The sequence below is a fragment of the Gasterosteus aculeatus genome, chromosome 10 (genome assembly GCF_964276395.1).
Source record: "Gasterosteus aculeatus chromosome 10, fGasAcu3.hap1.1, whole genome shotgun sequence".
Lineage (NCBI taxonomy): Eukaryota > Metazoa > Chordata > Actinopteri > Perciformes > Gasterosteidae > Gasterosteus > Gasterosteus aculeatus.
The window spans coordinates 4048012-4065125 of NC_135697.1; the positions used below are offsets into that span (position 1 = coordinate 4048012).

Genomic DNA, 17114 nt, shown 5'->3' on the forward strand with positions numbered 1-17114 from the left:
AGAGCGATCCGCAAGGCCAGATCCCAGACGCCGATAGGCCTGTTGGGACCGGATGGTTTTTTGGCTTCTTGACTGACTCAAAACGTCCCGGGAACATTTATGCTTCTGGCAAATGTTGGTGTTAAGCTTGTCTGCCATCACTGCTGGCATGAATCCACCCAATCCCCCTCCCTGCACCCCCCCTCAGACAAGGTATGGTGACCCTGGGATGGATATAGACCTCTGGGGGAGAGTTAAGTAAGACTAAGTGAACTTTCAGACTTTGGCTGCTTCCGTGCATGAAAACACTGCAGTTAACATGGCAGACTACGCAGCCTTTGTCATATTGCTGTTTTTTAAAATAATATACATGTCATTTAAAAAATAATTTATGACAACACTTTATTGAGGCACTATTTTATTTTCCTTTCGTCCGTACACGACTTTTGTCAGGACCAGAATGTCTCAACATCTACTGGATGGATCGCTACGAGATTTTTGTACCTGATTTTGCTGCTTTATTGTGTCCGATTCCCACTGACTCTGGTTTCCTCACGAGCCACCGTGAGGTTGAAGTATTGGTTTAGATCTGACTAGCAAATGATTTTAAGCTAACACCCAATTCTATCAAGGCAGGCTGTAGCTTACTCGTAGTGTTTTGTGAGTATTCGATTTAAATGAGCAGTTTTTCTGTATTTAAAGGTTAAAAGCGTTTGGGCCATTGTTAAAGTTGGTTCTGTTGCTTGTTTGCACTTTTACTCTCTTTGCCACCACAAGCTGGTGCAATAAAAAACTTAAAATAAAAAAAATTGAGAAGTTGTTAATGAAGACAAGTAAATTACACAGCAATGAATAACTGGTGTGGAAATAAAGGAAACAGAAAATGTGTTGCCCCGAGGAGAGGTTTCTTTCAATGAGAGACCTGTTCCGCCCACGTGCAGCGGCATGCAGCCGCTCGTCCTCTCCGACCCGACTCACCCACGCTGCTCGGATCTCCAGCGGTGGCTAAACACTTCCCAGGAAACTAGTCTTTCATCGGAGTTACTTCCCCTGAAGCAATACATTGATATGAGCCATCAAAGAAAAGAGATCACTCTAATGACATAACCCTGAGTTTTACTACCCAAATTACTAGTAATCATTTGTGTCATTATGTGGTCATTTGTCTTCATTTCCCAGGAAACAAAAGCAGCTGAAAACAACAATTTCCTGAAGGTGGGTGTTTCTTGTTGACGAAATGAGTTCCAAATAGCAGAACCGAAATGTGCGAGAGGCCGGGAGTTTTCCCCTTGACGCTGAATGTGGATGTGAGAGATGAAGACGGCCTGGGGGCGGGTTCTGTGCGATGCAGGTGCAGCCGTTAGTTGTGGTCAAACCTCTCAGGTGAAGCCAAAAGAGGATCAAACCTTCATCGGCTCGCTCGGTAGAACTCGTGCCACTTCAAACACAGCCGCTGTTTGAACTGCGATTGTGAACACCTGCCTCCAGAGAGGCATCAAAGGGTCCCTGGGAACTTCTCTTCCTCACTATGAAAGGGAGTCAGCGTGCCGGCCCCTCGTGAACCCGGTTTGACTCCTGACTAGTTTCCCACTGCACTGAACAATATCATTTGAGCTATTGTTGCAGTTGGTGGTGCCAGTGCGCGTGTTGTTGAATGGGCCCATGATGCAAAAAAAACCTAAATATTTTCCCCCAAAACACTGGAACACTGGTTGAATTTTTCAGTGACACGGATTTAAAAATGTCAATGACCTTAAAAATGACAGGGATCTCAAGGAATTGTTAACCTCGGCTCTAAAACGATCCCCTCATTGGTGCCAAGTTTGACACAGAGCAACAATATAGTAGCAAACAACTATTATCTTTCTTACGATATAGTGGAGTAACGTCTACCTGAGCAGAGGATGAAGTCACTCCTCTATGAGGGTTGTTATCTTAGTTTCTTGGGCTTTGTTGACATAGCTGCCGTGCATGTGAGTGCATGTGAGTGCATGTAAGTGCATGTGAGTGCATGTGAGCGCATGTAAGTGCATGTAAGTGCATGTGAGCGCATGTAAGTGCATGTGAGCGCATGTGAGTGCATGTGAGTGCATGTGAGCGCATGTGAGTGCATGTGAGTGCATGTGAGCGCATGTGAGTGCTGAGCTCACGTCTGCTGCTCTGCACTGCTCTCATTCAGCTGTTGGCCGTTGGCTGCAAGCCGCCGGCTCGGCCTTCATGTTGTGAGTCGTGCGGAGGAAACAGAAATGGTCAGAATTTCTCACTCAACACCTTTTGGAGGGAAACTGTGCCCACGTGCAAAACTCATGCATGTTATTCCTATGATATAAGACCGTAAGGAAACACCAGTAAACATGAAAAACTCCCTCCCACATTCCCCAAACTAGACTGCTAAATCTCAGGTTTATGGTGTCATCAAGACAAATGAACAGACATCCGTCTAAGATCCCTTGTCACCGGCTCCTGGTTACTTCATCCTGTCACAAGTTTGAGCTGTGAGATAACACAGCTTCTGTTAAAAGGTTTACTTATGGACGTAATATATGATGTGTTCCTCCTGCATCAGTTTTTAAATGTGTATGCAGGGATGCAGTGTTAGACTGCCTGAGTATAAAACCTGCAGAAGTTTTATTCCAGAAACTAAACAATTGTGGTGTAAGAAGGTTTGTATTTTCAATAAATGCTGTTCTCCTTCTTTTTCTAACAATTTTGTTTTCTTTTTCTGGGATTCTTTTTCTTGGTGGTTTTGTGGTTTTAAACCCAAATGCCCTCTGAAAAAAGTCTTTTTTTTTCTTTATTTCTACCAATAGAAAAGACGAGACGGCTGGAAGGGAACTCTCCTTGTGCAACCTTAAGGCTGCAGCCTTAATGCCTTGAGTCACCACACGGCCGCTTGGTTCCGGTTAGTGTCCTCACTGTGGCAGGGATGTTAGCCAGACGAAGGGGCTTTGCTGGTGACTCACCTGATTCAAGGCCATCTGCCCGGGGGAGGAGGGGGGGAGACCACAAAAAGACCACAACACACAACACCCGCAGATGAATAGATATATCACCTCGCAGATCCAGTTACGACGAGTCAACAATGGACACAAAAGGCTCAATGTACACGCCGGATCAAAAAGAGCCTTCAGATAATGGGTCCAGAACGCTGCAGGTCTGCCCAGAACCTCTGTGGGCGAGGACAATGCCGGCATGGATCTGGATACGGTGACGTCTCGTATTGCTCCCCGTCCCCACTCCCAAGAAGAAAAATCCCCATTTGAGACAAAGACGTTTGTCAAGGTCCCGTCACAGGAAAAGGGGGATTTGAAGATTTTCAAAAGCAGAGGCTGACAGTTCAGATGTGGTGGAGCCTTTGCCTGGTGACACATGGAGATAATAACCGTGGCAGTGACTCAAGAGTCAAATACCAACATTTTTCACAAAGCCATGGTGGAAGAAGTCATACATTGTCACTTTAATCACCTTCTAAACCTCGGGTATGTCGTTTTTTTGTGGAGAAGAAAAGTCTCCACTGCTGTGGAAGACGACCGGCAAGCAGAAGTTGGAAACATGGGAGGAGGAATCCACCTTGTGGCCAACCGGGGGAATCGTCCAAGTGAGCTGTTTTTCATTTGGGATTCTATCTCCAAGTTATTTATGTGACTTTAAAAACCAAGCATGATTTATTTTGTTTAACCCTATTCTCTTCATGTTAGCATCCAGTCATTACATCTGCACATGATACAGACTGCATTTTATATGTTAATAACTTCTCTTGGAGATGAGGGCCAAAAAACCCAAACCTTTCTGAGCATGTATTTGTGGTTCTTAGCTGACAAGTACAATTAAAGTGAATGCATCCATTGTTCTCAGACGCATGCACCCTCACAGTTGAGATCAATCCAAAGAGACAGCGGTGCTCTGGGGGAGTTAAAGTCACTGCCATGACCATTGACGTGTCCGCTCCGTTATTCCCCCTCCAGTAGCTCCGCCTCCATCAACACAGTCAACATGGTCCATTTCACCCTGCCGACCCTCCGCAACACAACTTCCCCTCTGAGAAATTCATTTTACCCCCGTTGGTGAAATTCACAATTAATAGTTCAGAGGGGCTGTCGGGCTTCCGCTTTATCTTGGGATGCAAATATACATCATTGTTGTACAGAAGAAAATGGTAACTAGAAAATACATTTCCTGCTGAAAATGCATTGGAATGCTGAAAGCTAAAATTTGAAATGAAAATGAAAATACAGAAATGAGAATAGAAAAAAGAAGAAGAAGAAGAGGATTCCCACCATAAATAGGAGGTAGCAGGATATAAATACAAGACCAGCTCCCTGTTATTTAGTCCAAGTCACAGTCCTTCCTTTGCAGGAGACAAAACAAAAGGTTACAATGGTCTATTTTCCCCCTTCACGCTACACTTGTATATATATGTATATACATATATATATACATATATATACTAATGAAGGTCATGTGTGATAATTGAAAGACAGATCAAGCAACGTTGAGATGAAAAAAATAATAATTAAAAAAATAGTTTTTACTCCTTAACATCACTTCAACTAAGTTTAATCTGTTGTTTGAAGACAGTCGTGTTACATATTTCTACTCTTAAATGCCAGAATTTTCTAATTTCATATCGCTATCACACTTTTAGAGGTACGTTTTTTTGTGATCAGATGGGCACTGTGGGACACAGACAGCAAGTTGGCATCACGACGCAGGCTTTAATGGATGTTCTTTACAGAATTGACTGTTGGCTTACTCTGATCAAACCATTTTAAAACAAAATGGAAGGACTCATGAGAACACACAAAGGTAAAACTTACCTAAACAACTTCACAGAGGTCAAACGTGTTCAAAGAAGTTGTTGCTTTACAGGAAACAATAGTTGCTATTTATTTTGCAAACTAAACAGCGGCTTCAGTGAGTCGTCTTTTCTGGTGGTTTCCCGTCTAGAGGGGAGAAGTTCTGCGTGAACCGCAGGGTGAGGAGGAACATCTGTCTTCCCGTTTGTTGTGAGACATCCACGCCTCCACTTAAATCCACGCCACAACTTTGAGATACAATGCAGGACTTACGGTCCAGTGCTCTGTATTTGCTTCTTTGTGCTGAGTGATGCTCAGGCTACCTGCTGTCTTTGGAGTGGTGCATACAACAAGGGAACGCTGATGTCAAATTCCCTGTATGTCTGACATATTTTGGCAAGAATTGTTCCTGGTTCCTGACAATGAGAGATGCTGGATAACAACACCTTAAAGCGTTGTTTGAAGGAAGTTTGAAGGGAAATGTTCTTTTTCTTCCTCCTACGCTTGGCCTGAACTTTTTCCTCAGAACACTCGGTCTGGTAGTGATGAAAGAGGATATTGGAAAAAGGTTGTGATCAGGGGGATGATTCAGGGAGAAAGTTCAATTCTTTCTGGCGGTTTTATCCCGGGGTAGTAATCTGTAACCTTTTTGCGGCTTATTGAAACACTGCATTACTAAACAGATGTATTTGTCTCAATAGCTGACCTTGTAGTGAGATGCAAGCGTACATGAATTCATTCATGATCCAACAGCTCATTAAAATCCTCTCTGTTAACCTTTTGCATGTACGACGCCAAGATGTCAAATGTCAGACGTTGCCTCGGCCTCTGGACCTCTGAACTGGGACACGTCTTAAAATACTGCACTCCTCAGAGAAATATGTGCCAGGACATTTAGTGTCACTGCCTCCCCACATCCAGCGTTTCATTTCTTTTCTGACTCTCTTGCACGGTGACAAAAATATGTTGGACAGTTGCAAAGCTTCACACTATTAAAAATAGCACTCATCTCTTCACAGATTCTGTCTTAGTCCTACTGGGCGATTTGATTCTAGTCCTGAGGTATGTGCTCTCTTAGCTCTACAGTGTAGTCCACCTCGTCTTTGAAACATCCGGATGCATTTCACAATTGTTCATACTTCCATTTGGTAAGTCGTGGTCTGGATATATTTTTTTTTCGTTTATCCAAAACCTGCCACTCAGCATCACCGCTCATTTGTGCCTCTCTTTCATCCATCCTACCATTTTTTTTTATTTTTTATTGTATCAGGCGTTTTGGGGGTGAACCAATCAGCACCACGGAGAGCTCCTGCATCCCTCTGTCGTCATGGGCAACGCCCCGGTTGTGACCTTCGAGCTGGCACCACACTTCATTTGATATTGATGTAGACCTTTCTTTCAACAACAAATCAAACGGCACCAGATTTAATAGATTATCTATATATATTTCTTCGAGTTGGCCCACTAAGGCAAAAACAGAGAAGTTATTTCCAGTCGCTTAGCAACCTGGTTACCTGGTCAACTGTCTCTCCTTTGTAACGATGCCATTCCACACGTCACACCCGCGCGCGCACTTATGCGTTACATTTACCGCCTAATTGCATCCCATGTGCAGTGATGTGATCACGTCGCTGCGTAATATTTCCCTTCTCCTTTTGTTCCCCATCGACGGAGCGACGTCAGAGCGCCGGAGATGTCTCAACGCAGGCGACAGCCCCCCCGCCCCCCCGCCGCCCCGGAGCAGACTGCCCCTTTAAGGGTTATGTAGCCGGGCCGGCCGATGTGGGACGAGCCGACCGCGCGTCAGCCCGCCTGCGCTCCCGCTGCCATCCCCGTCATGGCCTCCGCGCGGCCGCCAGCGACACCAGCGAGGATGAACCGAGCAGCCAGCGGCGCTTCCCTTCCCGACGCGGAGACGGACGTCAAGCCGAAGCAGAGGCACCGGTAGAGGCGAGCCGCGCCGGGGGGAGAGCCGCTTCACGTCCCGTGCCACCCCGGTCTCCTCCATGCCTTCGTCTAAAGCCAAGCACAGCTATTCGACAAAGGGGGGGGCGAACCCGGGCGGCGGCAGGAACATGACAACCAGCAGGGATTATTCCGTCAATCTGTCGGTGCAGCAGGTGCTGAGCCTTTGGGTGCAGGGCACGACGCTGCAGCACTTCACAGGTATGCGCCGCCCGGCTGCCACGCCGTCAGTGCTCGCGCGTCCATTTTAAAGGAGAATAAACGTAAAGGTGGGATGTTTTCACGTGTTGTGCTCAGTGGGGGGCGCAGCTTTGTGTGTGGTGCTGCAGTGCCACAACAAACACGCGTTGAAACGGTTAATTAACGTTCCGGCTGCTTGAATGCGTGTAGTAGAATGAAGTGACCGCCCCCCCCCCCCCCCCCGACCATGCCCTGCTTCTCCCCCGCCCTTTGTCTTGCGGTCCAGTAATCAAGGGGCAATTAGAGGCAGCATCCGCAGCTCCACCGGGCAATCCGTCTGGGGCACCGGCTGGTCGAGACTTCCCATCCACGTTGTTTCTGAGTCGATGTGCTTTTTGATCAGCAGGGCCCAACTTTACTGCATGCATGTGTATTAGTGCGCTGCATGTAGGGGTATTAACGTGCTGCATGCATGTGTATTAGTGAGCTGCATGCATGTGTATTAATAAGCTACATGTAGGGGTATTAATGAGCTGCATGAAGGGGTATTAATGAGATGCATGCATGTGTATTAATGTGCTACATGTGGGGGTATTAATGTGCTACATGTGGGGGTATTAATGAGCTGCATGTAGGGGCATTAATAACCTGCATGCATGTGTATTAATGTGCTGCATGCATGTGTATTAATAAGCTACATGTGGGGGTATTAATGTTCTGCATGCATGTGTATTAATGAGCTGCGTGTAGGGGTATTAATGAGCTGTATGGGGTTGGAGCATCACGGTGGGCTGATGGAGCTCAAAAGAGCTCTTTTTTTGTTTCTCACCACTTGTGAGTTTATTTCATATGCACGATTCACCTTGTTGCTACTCAGGTGATGATGGGGAGACGTGACAATTCGCCTCAAGGGAGACGATCTGCGATTCGAAACACACGGTCCATGTAATACAAAAAACAAGACAGTAAGAATAAGAAAAGCCGTGTGGGCGTATTTTATCTCATCCTCCCCAGGCAGGGCCAAACTTCCTCTTGCGAGGACATTTCATTTTGTCTGTTTAACGTATGCAGGGCGATGTACACAGGAAGAACAGGGCCGCCCTGCCACACGTAAACACAAGATTACTGCTGTGTTCCTGAATTCCTCCCTGCAGGGGCACAGCCGAGTGGGCACGGACCCAGCTCATGAAATGCAGCGGACATTGAGGAACACATCAAGCCAAGAGCGAGATAAGAAAGAAAAAGGAGAAGGTTGTTGATGGTGCTGACTCAGCAGGAAGCTGCGGCGCATGTAGGGGTTTGCGAAAGCGACGCAGCAGCAGCAAGTGCAGAAAAGGCTGCCAGGAGCCACGACTTTAGTGACCCACCCACCAAACCCCTTGGGGTTCACCTGCCAGGGGAAGAAAGACCTCCCGAGAAGGTCAAAGGGGACAGAGTGTGCCAGAGCGATACATTTCAGAAGCATATGAAAACTTTTGATGAACGTGGCCCCGTTGGCCCGGTCTTCATGGCCCCCGGGTGGAGCAGCTTAAACAAATGAGTTTCCTGTTCATGGTTTGTGTGCAGCAGCAGTTTCACTTCAGCATAAAAGGAACATAGTTTGCTTCTGTGATTTGATTGGCTCAGCTTTAAAGAGTCGGTCTACCCGCATTATGAAGACTTTATCTACACAGATAACAGGGAGATGAAGCTCTACGGCCTACATGACAACAGCGCTTCCAGCGGGAAACAGCGCAAACTATGGCGAGCAGTTTCTATCTGAGGGCGAAACCTCATAGTGGTTTGATGCTGATGCTTTGAATGTCAGATGGAGATTCTTTTTAATCATCCTTTTTCAAGGTGCGGGTAGAAGAAGAAACGTACTGTAACTCCCAAGTATTTAGTTTCCTGTTATTTCATTTGAACTGTTTACATCTCGTTCCACTCCGACCAACTTTTTATTTATTTATTCATTGAAAATTGGCATGAGAGAAAATTGAAGGTCGGCAGGAGATTCTTAATGCCACTAATGTAAATAAATGTGGTCAATCATCCTGCAGCACAAAGTAGGAAATGCCTTTCAAATTATAATGATGTAATAATAAGCTTTTTATATTTATATATCACCATCCTAAAACGTACCCGCAAAGGGCTGTTCTTAGAGAAAATAAAATAAAAACAAATAGCAAGAGCAAATAAAACAATTAAAAGGGCAAAAAATAAACTCACTGCTTTTTTAAGGGAGGTCCAAAATGGAGAACTCACACTGGTTCTGCTGGTTCCCTGACCTCCTACCAGGCTACGGAGAAACCCTGATCCCCAGCTTAACTAGTGTTCTTTCATGCTTCACTGTTGACAGGCGCGTTCTAAAGCTGCCGCGCGGACCTCGGCCTGTAGTTGCGGATTAGCAGAAGTCAACGCCGTGTTCTGACTGTTTTTTACCTCTAAACGTGACACAGAACTTGAGTCTGGCGCTTCTTCCTCTGAGCTGTGACCACCGTCCCCGGAAATGATTTGTGTGACAAAGAGGACCTGCCAACAATGGTTTCTGTCCGCTGGAGTAAATAATGACACATGTATTTTCCTTGTTCATTTAGATCTTGATCACATTACTCCTGTGGCCCCGCGTGGCCCCGTGCTGCGCGTTGTGTTAATCCGTTCAGGCTTAAGTGGGCCGACAGATGTCCCGTCCTGGGATCCTGGGTTCTTTTCTCTTTCCTATTTGTGGTGAAACCAGATTCTAGCAAACTGTGTATAGCTCATTTTTAATTCTGCTCAATCGGTGGATTGGTGGGTGAGAGGACGAGCCCGTGGTACTGACTCCTGGCGTACCCCTCCCCCTTCTCCTGCTCGTGCGGGGGGAGACAGCGACGATGCAGCGGCGGGGGGCGAGCCGGCGGACAAAGAGCCGCTGTGTCGCTGGCCGGCTCGCGTCCCTCTCCGCCCGCTGACAGATCAATATGTAGATGTAGGCGCTCGGTCGACTGTGGAGCGAGTGGGGCGGATGGATGTTCTGATGAGCCCCCTCTGGGCCGGAGGAACTTGTTGATACCTTCCAAACACAGTCCTGCCTGGCTTTTTCTTTCGACCTTCATCCTCTTGTCGGCGCCCTCTTCTTCTGGAATAATGCTGGTTTCTTTATGTAGAGCCGCTGTGTAAGAGAGGAGGGAGACCGACCTCTGATTTTGGTCCGGCTTCTATGAAGATGTGGTCCATTTGTTGAAATCTGTTATTAAGACATGACAGAGATGCTCTTCTGTTTGCTGCACGAATGACTGTTGGCCGTTTGGGCGTTGAACAAAATCAGCATCTTTTAGTTTTGCAGCTGACCGAGTTGTTCAGCTGTGAGCGGTTGTTACTGTTGTTTACTGCTAGACCAGCAGTTCGGTTACATACGTACATCGCAACCTCCGGTCCATTGCCGAGGACGGCCACCTCCTCGACAACGGGCTCTTCAATGTTGTCTGTTCGTGTAAATCTGTAAAAAATCTGTGAATTAGCACGACAGGGACATTTTATTTTTCTTTCCTTATGCAGGGAGGAATTTTTATCCTATTTCTCACTATAATGGAAATCTGTAGGGATCAATGATTCTCACACCATCTCTACCTAAAGGCTCGCGGCAGTGATGTAGCATTTCACCATGTAGTCGAGGGACTCATGAGAGATGGATTACATTAAGATCTGCTCACCATCTGGGCGTCGGAAGCTGAGTCGTCCTGATTCCTGGTCCCCGGTGTGGACCGCGCTCTGCACATCCTGGATCCTGCATTTCCCGTAATGAAAATGCAGGTCATCTTTGATTACGCTCTCCCGTTCACCAGCAAGGGCTTGGCATTTTGGTCGCCTCGATCCAATGAATTACAAAGTACCATAAAATGAAAATAATATTGTACAACATTCAGTGCAAATGTATTTAATGAAACAATGGTTTTCTATTTAGAGATAATAGATTGTCGGCAACTTTTGTTTCTTGCGCTGTTATCCGACTTAGCCGTCGCCATGTTAAGAGCCATGTGGAGGCAATAGAATTTTGCCTTTTTAAGTATAGCGGTCGCGTGATGAACTTAGCATAGCATAGCATTCCACCTCTGGGATTCATTTCGGCATTTATAAAAGTGTCAACACGCGACCAAACGGTGACATAGTTCAGTCTTTTTCACGTGGTATCCGATGTGCTTTGTCCCCGTCAGAGATGTGGTACTGGGTGTTCCTGTGGTGTCTCTTCTCCTCGCTCTTCCTCCACGGGGCGGCGGGGCTGCTCATGTTGGTCATGCTGCAGCGCCACAAGAGGGGCCGCCTCATCACCCTGGTGCTGGTCAGCGCCGGGTTCCTGGCCTCGCTCTCCGGCGGCGTCATCACCAGTGAGTCAACTTCGTTGCTACACACTTTTCATGAAGTATTCTTTGTTTTTTTGACGGACGGCAGTTGACTTCCGACTCCTCTTTTATTGTTTACATTCCTCTTTTCCTCACGTATCAAATGTCTCATTGCTTTTGGCTCGCTGCGATACTACTACTAGAAACTGTTAACATAAATTAAGGGCTGGGAAATGTTTAGGAACTGCTGCCAACACGAAACCTGCAGTGGCTGAACTGCTAATTCAGACCCCCAGTGGCGCCGACAAATGAGTTTGCAGTAATTGAATGAGTTCCCTGTTAATACTTAATGCACCACTCAATCACCATGTGAACGGATGACAGGGGCCTCAAAGGGGCCCTCCAGCGGCTCAGTTTACTGGTCATGGTGGCGAGCACTATTCACGCTGTGAAGATCACTGCAGCATGTGGCCTCATAAACACGTAGCTTAAGGCTAGTTCATAAGAAAATGGTTCCATGCCGATGGCGCCCTGCGTCTTCCAGCTACCTGCTTTCTGTTCCCCTTTTTGTTTGTGTTTGTTTATCTTCCTGTTACCAGATGCACCAGATGTTACTTAAGCCCTGAGTCGTCCATTATTATCCTCAACTCACCGTGTGGTTAAATAGACCTGAATCCATCCGAGCCCAGCTGAAGGAATCACTCCCCGTCGCAGATGCGAGATGCCCCCCCCCCCTAAAATAGCAGGCTGCTTTATTATTAATGTGCAGCAATCAGGGTGAGCAGAGGATGGACTGTGACCGTCAGTCCCCACTTTAAAGTCAAAGCGAGGCGGAGCCGAGCAGAAGGACAGCAAAGGTTACGAGGCGTTAGAGAGACAAGCGTCGACCGGCAAAGCCCCCGCGCGCTTTGTTTCAAATGCTACGTATCACTTGAGATTGGAGGAATCAGTTGAGACGGGACTGTGTGGGTGTGAACTGATTCATTATTCAGATCCTTTTGTGATGGACATTGGAGATGATCGTTTCCTGGGTAAGTCACAATCAATCTAATGTCATTCTCTGTCTCGGTTCAGAGTTATGACAGAGAAGGAGATGGATTTTTGCCGCTATTTGTGGCAGCGAAGCGATTAAGGATGTTTCGGTACATTAATATCCTCCTTGAGATGTTGATACATGGACTGGTCCACACCTCTCAGGCTCGAACGTCCTTCAGCCAGTGGCGTGCATTTCCGGCCTGGACCTTCTGTGCCGTCCTACTAGTTGAATAACCTCGTTGAGACGCCACAGCTGCAGGTTATTATTTGTTTTGTGTAAACACCTCATTTATTTCCAACAGAGCGCGACGAAACAACCCATCAAAACTGCGGCAGTAAAACAGTGCACACTCGAGAGCACGGGCCAAATATTGTTCACATCAAAGGGAACAACTATATGATACAAACAACATGAGATCTGATTGGTTGAGTAAGATGACCACATCATCCGCGTACACTTCAACGCGTAAAGCTCCCTAGTCAGGCCTCTTACATAGAGACAGAATGGTTTGGGCTTGTTGGGTATAATTGGATAAATGTGTGAATGTGTTCTATATGAGTCATTTAAGAATATCCTAATATTTTACAGGAAGATAGTTTCTTTACGTTACATGTCATTTAGCTGTCGCTTTTTATCCAAACCCAGAAGAACAAGAAAGTGCGATTTCATCAAATAAGCCGATCTACAACTTGCTATAGATAATAGCCGTTATAAGTACAATTTAAGAGCTACAATTAGTTAGTCTCATACTTCCCACTGCAGCACTAAACCAGTGTCTCATGTGCTCAGAACCCGTTGAAATGCCGTCATGAGGCGCAATGAGCTCCTCCATGTGAGGAGGAGAACGGCCCTGATGCATTAAGACCAGGTTTAACATCGTAGCAAACTAGATCTTAATTCTCCCAAAACAGTGTTTAGATTCATTATTTATAATTAGCTGAGACTGTCGAGTCCAAATGTGATGCAGAAAAGGGGAAATTCAAGCTTTTCTTCCCGTTATTTCATTTTTTCTGAATTGATACAACTCTATTCCCCTATTTAATCACACTAAGTAGTCACATTATGATCTTCCAGACCTTCTACAAGATTTCCTCGTAGATGAAAGATGAGTTTTGACTGACCACTTGTGCCATTTCCTCCCTCAGGCGCGGCGGTGGCGGGGGTGTACCGCGTGGCGGGGAAGGACATGGCGCCGCTGGAGGCCCTGGTGTTCGGCGTGGGCCAGACCGCCCTCTCCGTCGTCATATCCTTCTCACGCGTCCTCGCCACTCTGTGAAGCGGAGCCTCCGCTGGACGAGCTGCAGCGCCGCCGCGGAGGCGACCGCGAGCCACTCGGAGCCATTGGAAGAGGAGAAATGCGCCGGACCTTTTTAGGAGGGGGGCTCGATGGCAGACGGACACATCGTCATCCTCAGCTCCTGGACTCAAAAGCCATGTTTTGTTTGGGTGGGTCCGGAGTTGCATCACTTCTTCGTGCCAACAGCCTTCTCTGGGACATCCAGATGCCTTTGTATGGCCACTGACTCTCGAAGGCTTTTTGTTGCACCTTTGCTTTGCACGCTTTCCTCCCCAGATGCGGAGATTCTTACGTCCGTACGCTAAATATGAACATAGAGGGTTAGTTTAGCACACTGACTGGAAGGAGAAAGTTATCAGTGTAAAGAAGGGAGTCCACACTCGGAACTCAGTGGTACTGATGTAATTTGGTCTGTACCATGAACAGTACAGAGTTCGGTACCCAATAGATCCTGGTAGGCAGATCTGGGCTACTTCAAGTCTTTGTGCTAAGCTAAGCTAACTGGACGCTGGCCAATGATCGTGTACACCTGAGCGTGCTGTCAATCTTCTCTTGTAACGCTCAGCGAGAAGGAGAGTAAAGGTTGGAATATTCCTTTAGAGCCTGGACGAGCTCTCCGAAGTGGTTCAGGTCTGGTTAGCGGAAGATAAGCTTCCTCCTTTTCAGGTCTTAAGAAGGACGGGAAGGGGGGTCGGGTTTGCTGCTCGAGACTCACATTTTCAGACAAAATATTCTGTATTTGGTGCATATTGTGGTGCAGGAATCCAGCTATGGGGATTCGGACATTGTCTGCCGCATTATGAATTTCCCCTGTGGACAGCAGCCCCCCCACCGGAGAAGGTTGGACAGATTCTGCTGCTCAAGATGGCCGATTTTTCTCTGGCTTCCTCTTTTCTTTGTGTTGTTTATTAACCCATGTTCCTTAAGTTTGACTTTGCATATTGCACTGAAATGAATCTGCCTTGTTTTTAGCACTGATACTGCTCCCGATGTGACCTAATGCAGTAACCGCAGTCATGATACCCAGAAACCGGTGACGGGTGAAGCAACGAAAGGAATGTGATCCATGTGATTTACCGTGTTGATGCATTAGCTTGAGTTATTTCACTGGGAATAGAAAGAAACACTGTTTTTAATTTAAGCTGAATGCCCATAGATTTCTCTCCAAAGGCCAACAGATTCTCTTGTGTGCAGCTGGGTGAGAGGAGTCGATGCCAAAGCACCAAAGCGAACCTTCTAGCTTTATTTATCACCTCATGTGTCATCTGATTGACTTCACAGCCACGGTTTATTCATTTTATTCACTTTTAGAGACGCTTGCACGTTGGTCGGACCCGTTGGGACCTGGCAGCACAAATTTGACCGAACAAAGAAAAATGATGTGTGTGTTTCTACGAGGTGTGTGGTTTTGCAGCTCTAAAAAGGTAATAATGTTCACAAGAGCTATGCAACGGACGCAGCTCGCCGCCAGTACCAGCTCCGTGCGCGAGAGGGCGACATTGCACAGGAATGAAGTGGCAGCCTGAATGCCTGAAAGACCATTGTCTATTTTGAAAATGGATGACACTGCTGTTTGTGTACGTTCTCAATACCAATTTCCTCCAAATTGGTAAGGGTACATTACAGAGAAGACATCTTAAACACTGCCCCCCCCCCCCCTCTTTAATTCACTGAACATTCTGCACATTGTCCTCACTATTTCTTTTTTATGTTTTAGCTCAATTTCAGGGACCAAATGTGAGTTGCTGCTGCCGACTTGCTGTCAGGAGACATGCGAGTGTCGTCCTTTTGAATTTGTTGTGTGAATAGAATTAGTTTTCCTTGAAAAGGAGGAGGGGTTGTGCTATTCTTCAGCTGAACCCCCCTCCCCCTAAAGCGTCTCCAAAGGGGTGCGAGATGTTCAGAGGAGCAGCTCACTTCTTATTTGTTTCTGCCAATGAAACCACAAGAGACTGGACTGAAGTTGTCAGATGAGCTGCACCTCTGGACTGATACCCAGCAGCAAACCACTGGATGGTAAACTCCGGTGACGGGATCGCTCACCATGGCGACTTCTGTGTCCTTCCCGCCACAGGTCCTGTGATGCAAACATCTGAGGAGACACCCACCAACTCCTGGTCCCCAGCTGGACTCGCAGCTGCTCAATAATCCTGTCTCATTAAGGTCAAAGTAGCTGACCCAACCTTAGTCTACTGTCGTCCTCAGTGCGGTGTGTGAATGGGATTCCACAAACAATCCACCGAGAGACAATGTTGTTAAAAAATAATAATAAGTGGCACTTGTAGATAATGTACAACGTGTTCTTTTTTCTACATTTTTCTACCAGCCAAGCCGCTGATATTTATAACTATTGCCTATTTATGTACAAATTGTTCCTTCTGTACATACTCAACGCTCAGTTGGATTAAAAATCTTTTGCAGTATTAAACGCTCAAGAGTGTCCGTTCTTGTGTCGGGCTTTCCCATCACCCTTTTTACCCGAGAATTCCTGACTGAACTCTACACAATTCAGACCCAGACATATTTTCTCTTATCTGAGTTGACATTTCATTGCTTTTCTTCCCCTGGCGACTTTTCCCACGTACACATACCCAAACCTCAGCAGAGCAGGTTTTGTATGTTTATAATGCTGCGAGGAGGGATATGAATAACCGTTGGAATTTAATCAGCATGCCTGTAGATTAGAAAGGACAAAGGTGCCGAGTTGTTATCGTCCTGTTTATTCCTTTTTTTATCCTTTAATGACTGGAAGGCAAGGCCGGTGGCTGATGTTCTTGGTTCTAACACGGAAGCTAATGTGCATGGTGATTTTTTTTATAACCAATGAGAGGGAAACTGCAGAGCGGAGCCGATACGAGGTCAGTTGTTCTTCTGAAAGCACAAAATTTATAAGAAGCAAGCAAATTGGTATTTATCTGGGTTTCATTAACCAATAGCCGGTCATGCTAACATTGTATATTCAGCCCCTACTGATTCAGGAAGCACTAGCAGCACAACCCTCCTAAACCTTTCCAAATTTTACAAAGTCAGCGCCCCAAAGTAGCTATATTTGCCAACTGCACTGGGAACCATCCAGCCAGCAAACTACATATTTATCTGAAGTAATAAACGTTTACGTGTTCGTTCGCTAAAAATAGGAACACCCCTTAATTAGTTAGGTGCAATTAACAACATGCCGACTAATGAGCTAGCTGGTAGCTAGCTAAACTAACTGCTCAGATTTTAATAATGTGTTTATGGCAAGGGTCACATGGTTTGTGTAACTATTTGATTTGTTTTGAGTGTTTGGCGTTTATTATAGGTTTTCGCTTATTATTTGGATTTGTTGTAAATTTCCTGTTTAAAATAAAACGCTTTTATTCTGAAAGCGGTGTTCTGAGTTAAAACGGAAATGGGGAAATGTGCGCGCGAAGACGGCGAGAGTGAAAAGCAGGAGAAGAGGAGGTTTAGAAAGTGAAGAAATGGTTCTGGTATTTGTCCCCCACACGCCAGAAGAGACACATGGTTGGTTAATGTTTTAATAACTGTGTTTTAAGTATCATAAGTAATGGTTAGCTAACGTT

At 46.2% G+C, this 17114-nt stretch overlaps 1 protein-coding gene across 1 annotated transcript; it reads left to right on the top strand.

The window, feature by feature from the left end:
- Positions 1 to 2995: 2995 nt before the first annotated feature.
- Positions 2996 to 15979, top strand: tmem170b (transmembrane protein 170B). The gene is made up of 5 exons (XM_040188845.2): positions 2996 to 3577; positions 5795 to 5923; positions 6046 to 6941; positions 11093 to 11263; positions 13400 to 15979. The coding sequence occupies exons 3-5, from the start codon at positions 6782 to 6784 to the stop codon at positions 13528 to 13530; spliced, it is 462 nt and encodes a 153-aa protein (XP_040044779.1). The 5' UTR covers positions 2996 to 3577; positions 5795 to 5923; positions 6046 to 6781; the 3' UTR covers positions 13531 to 15979.
- The last annotated feature ends 1135 nt before the right edge of the window (positions 15980 to 17114 follow it).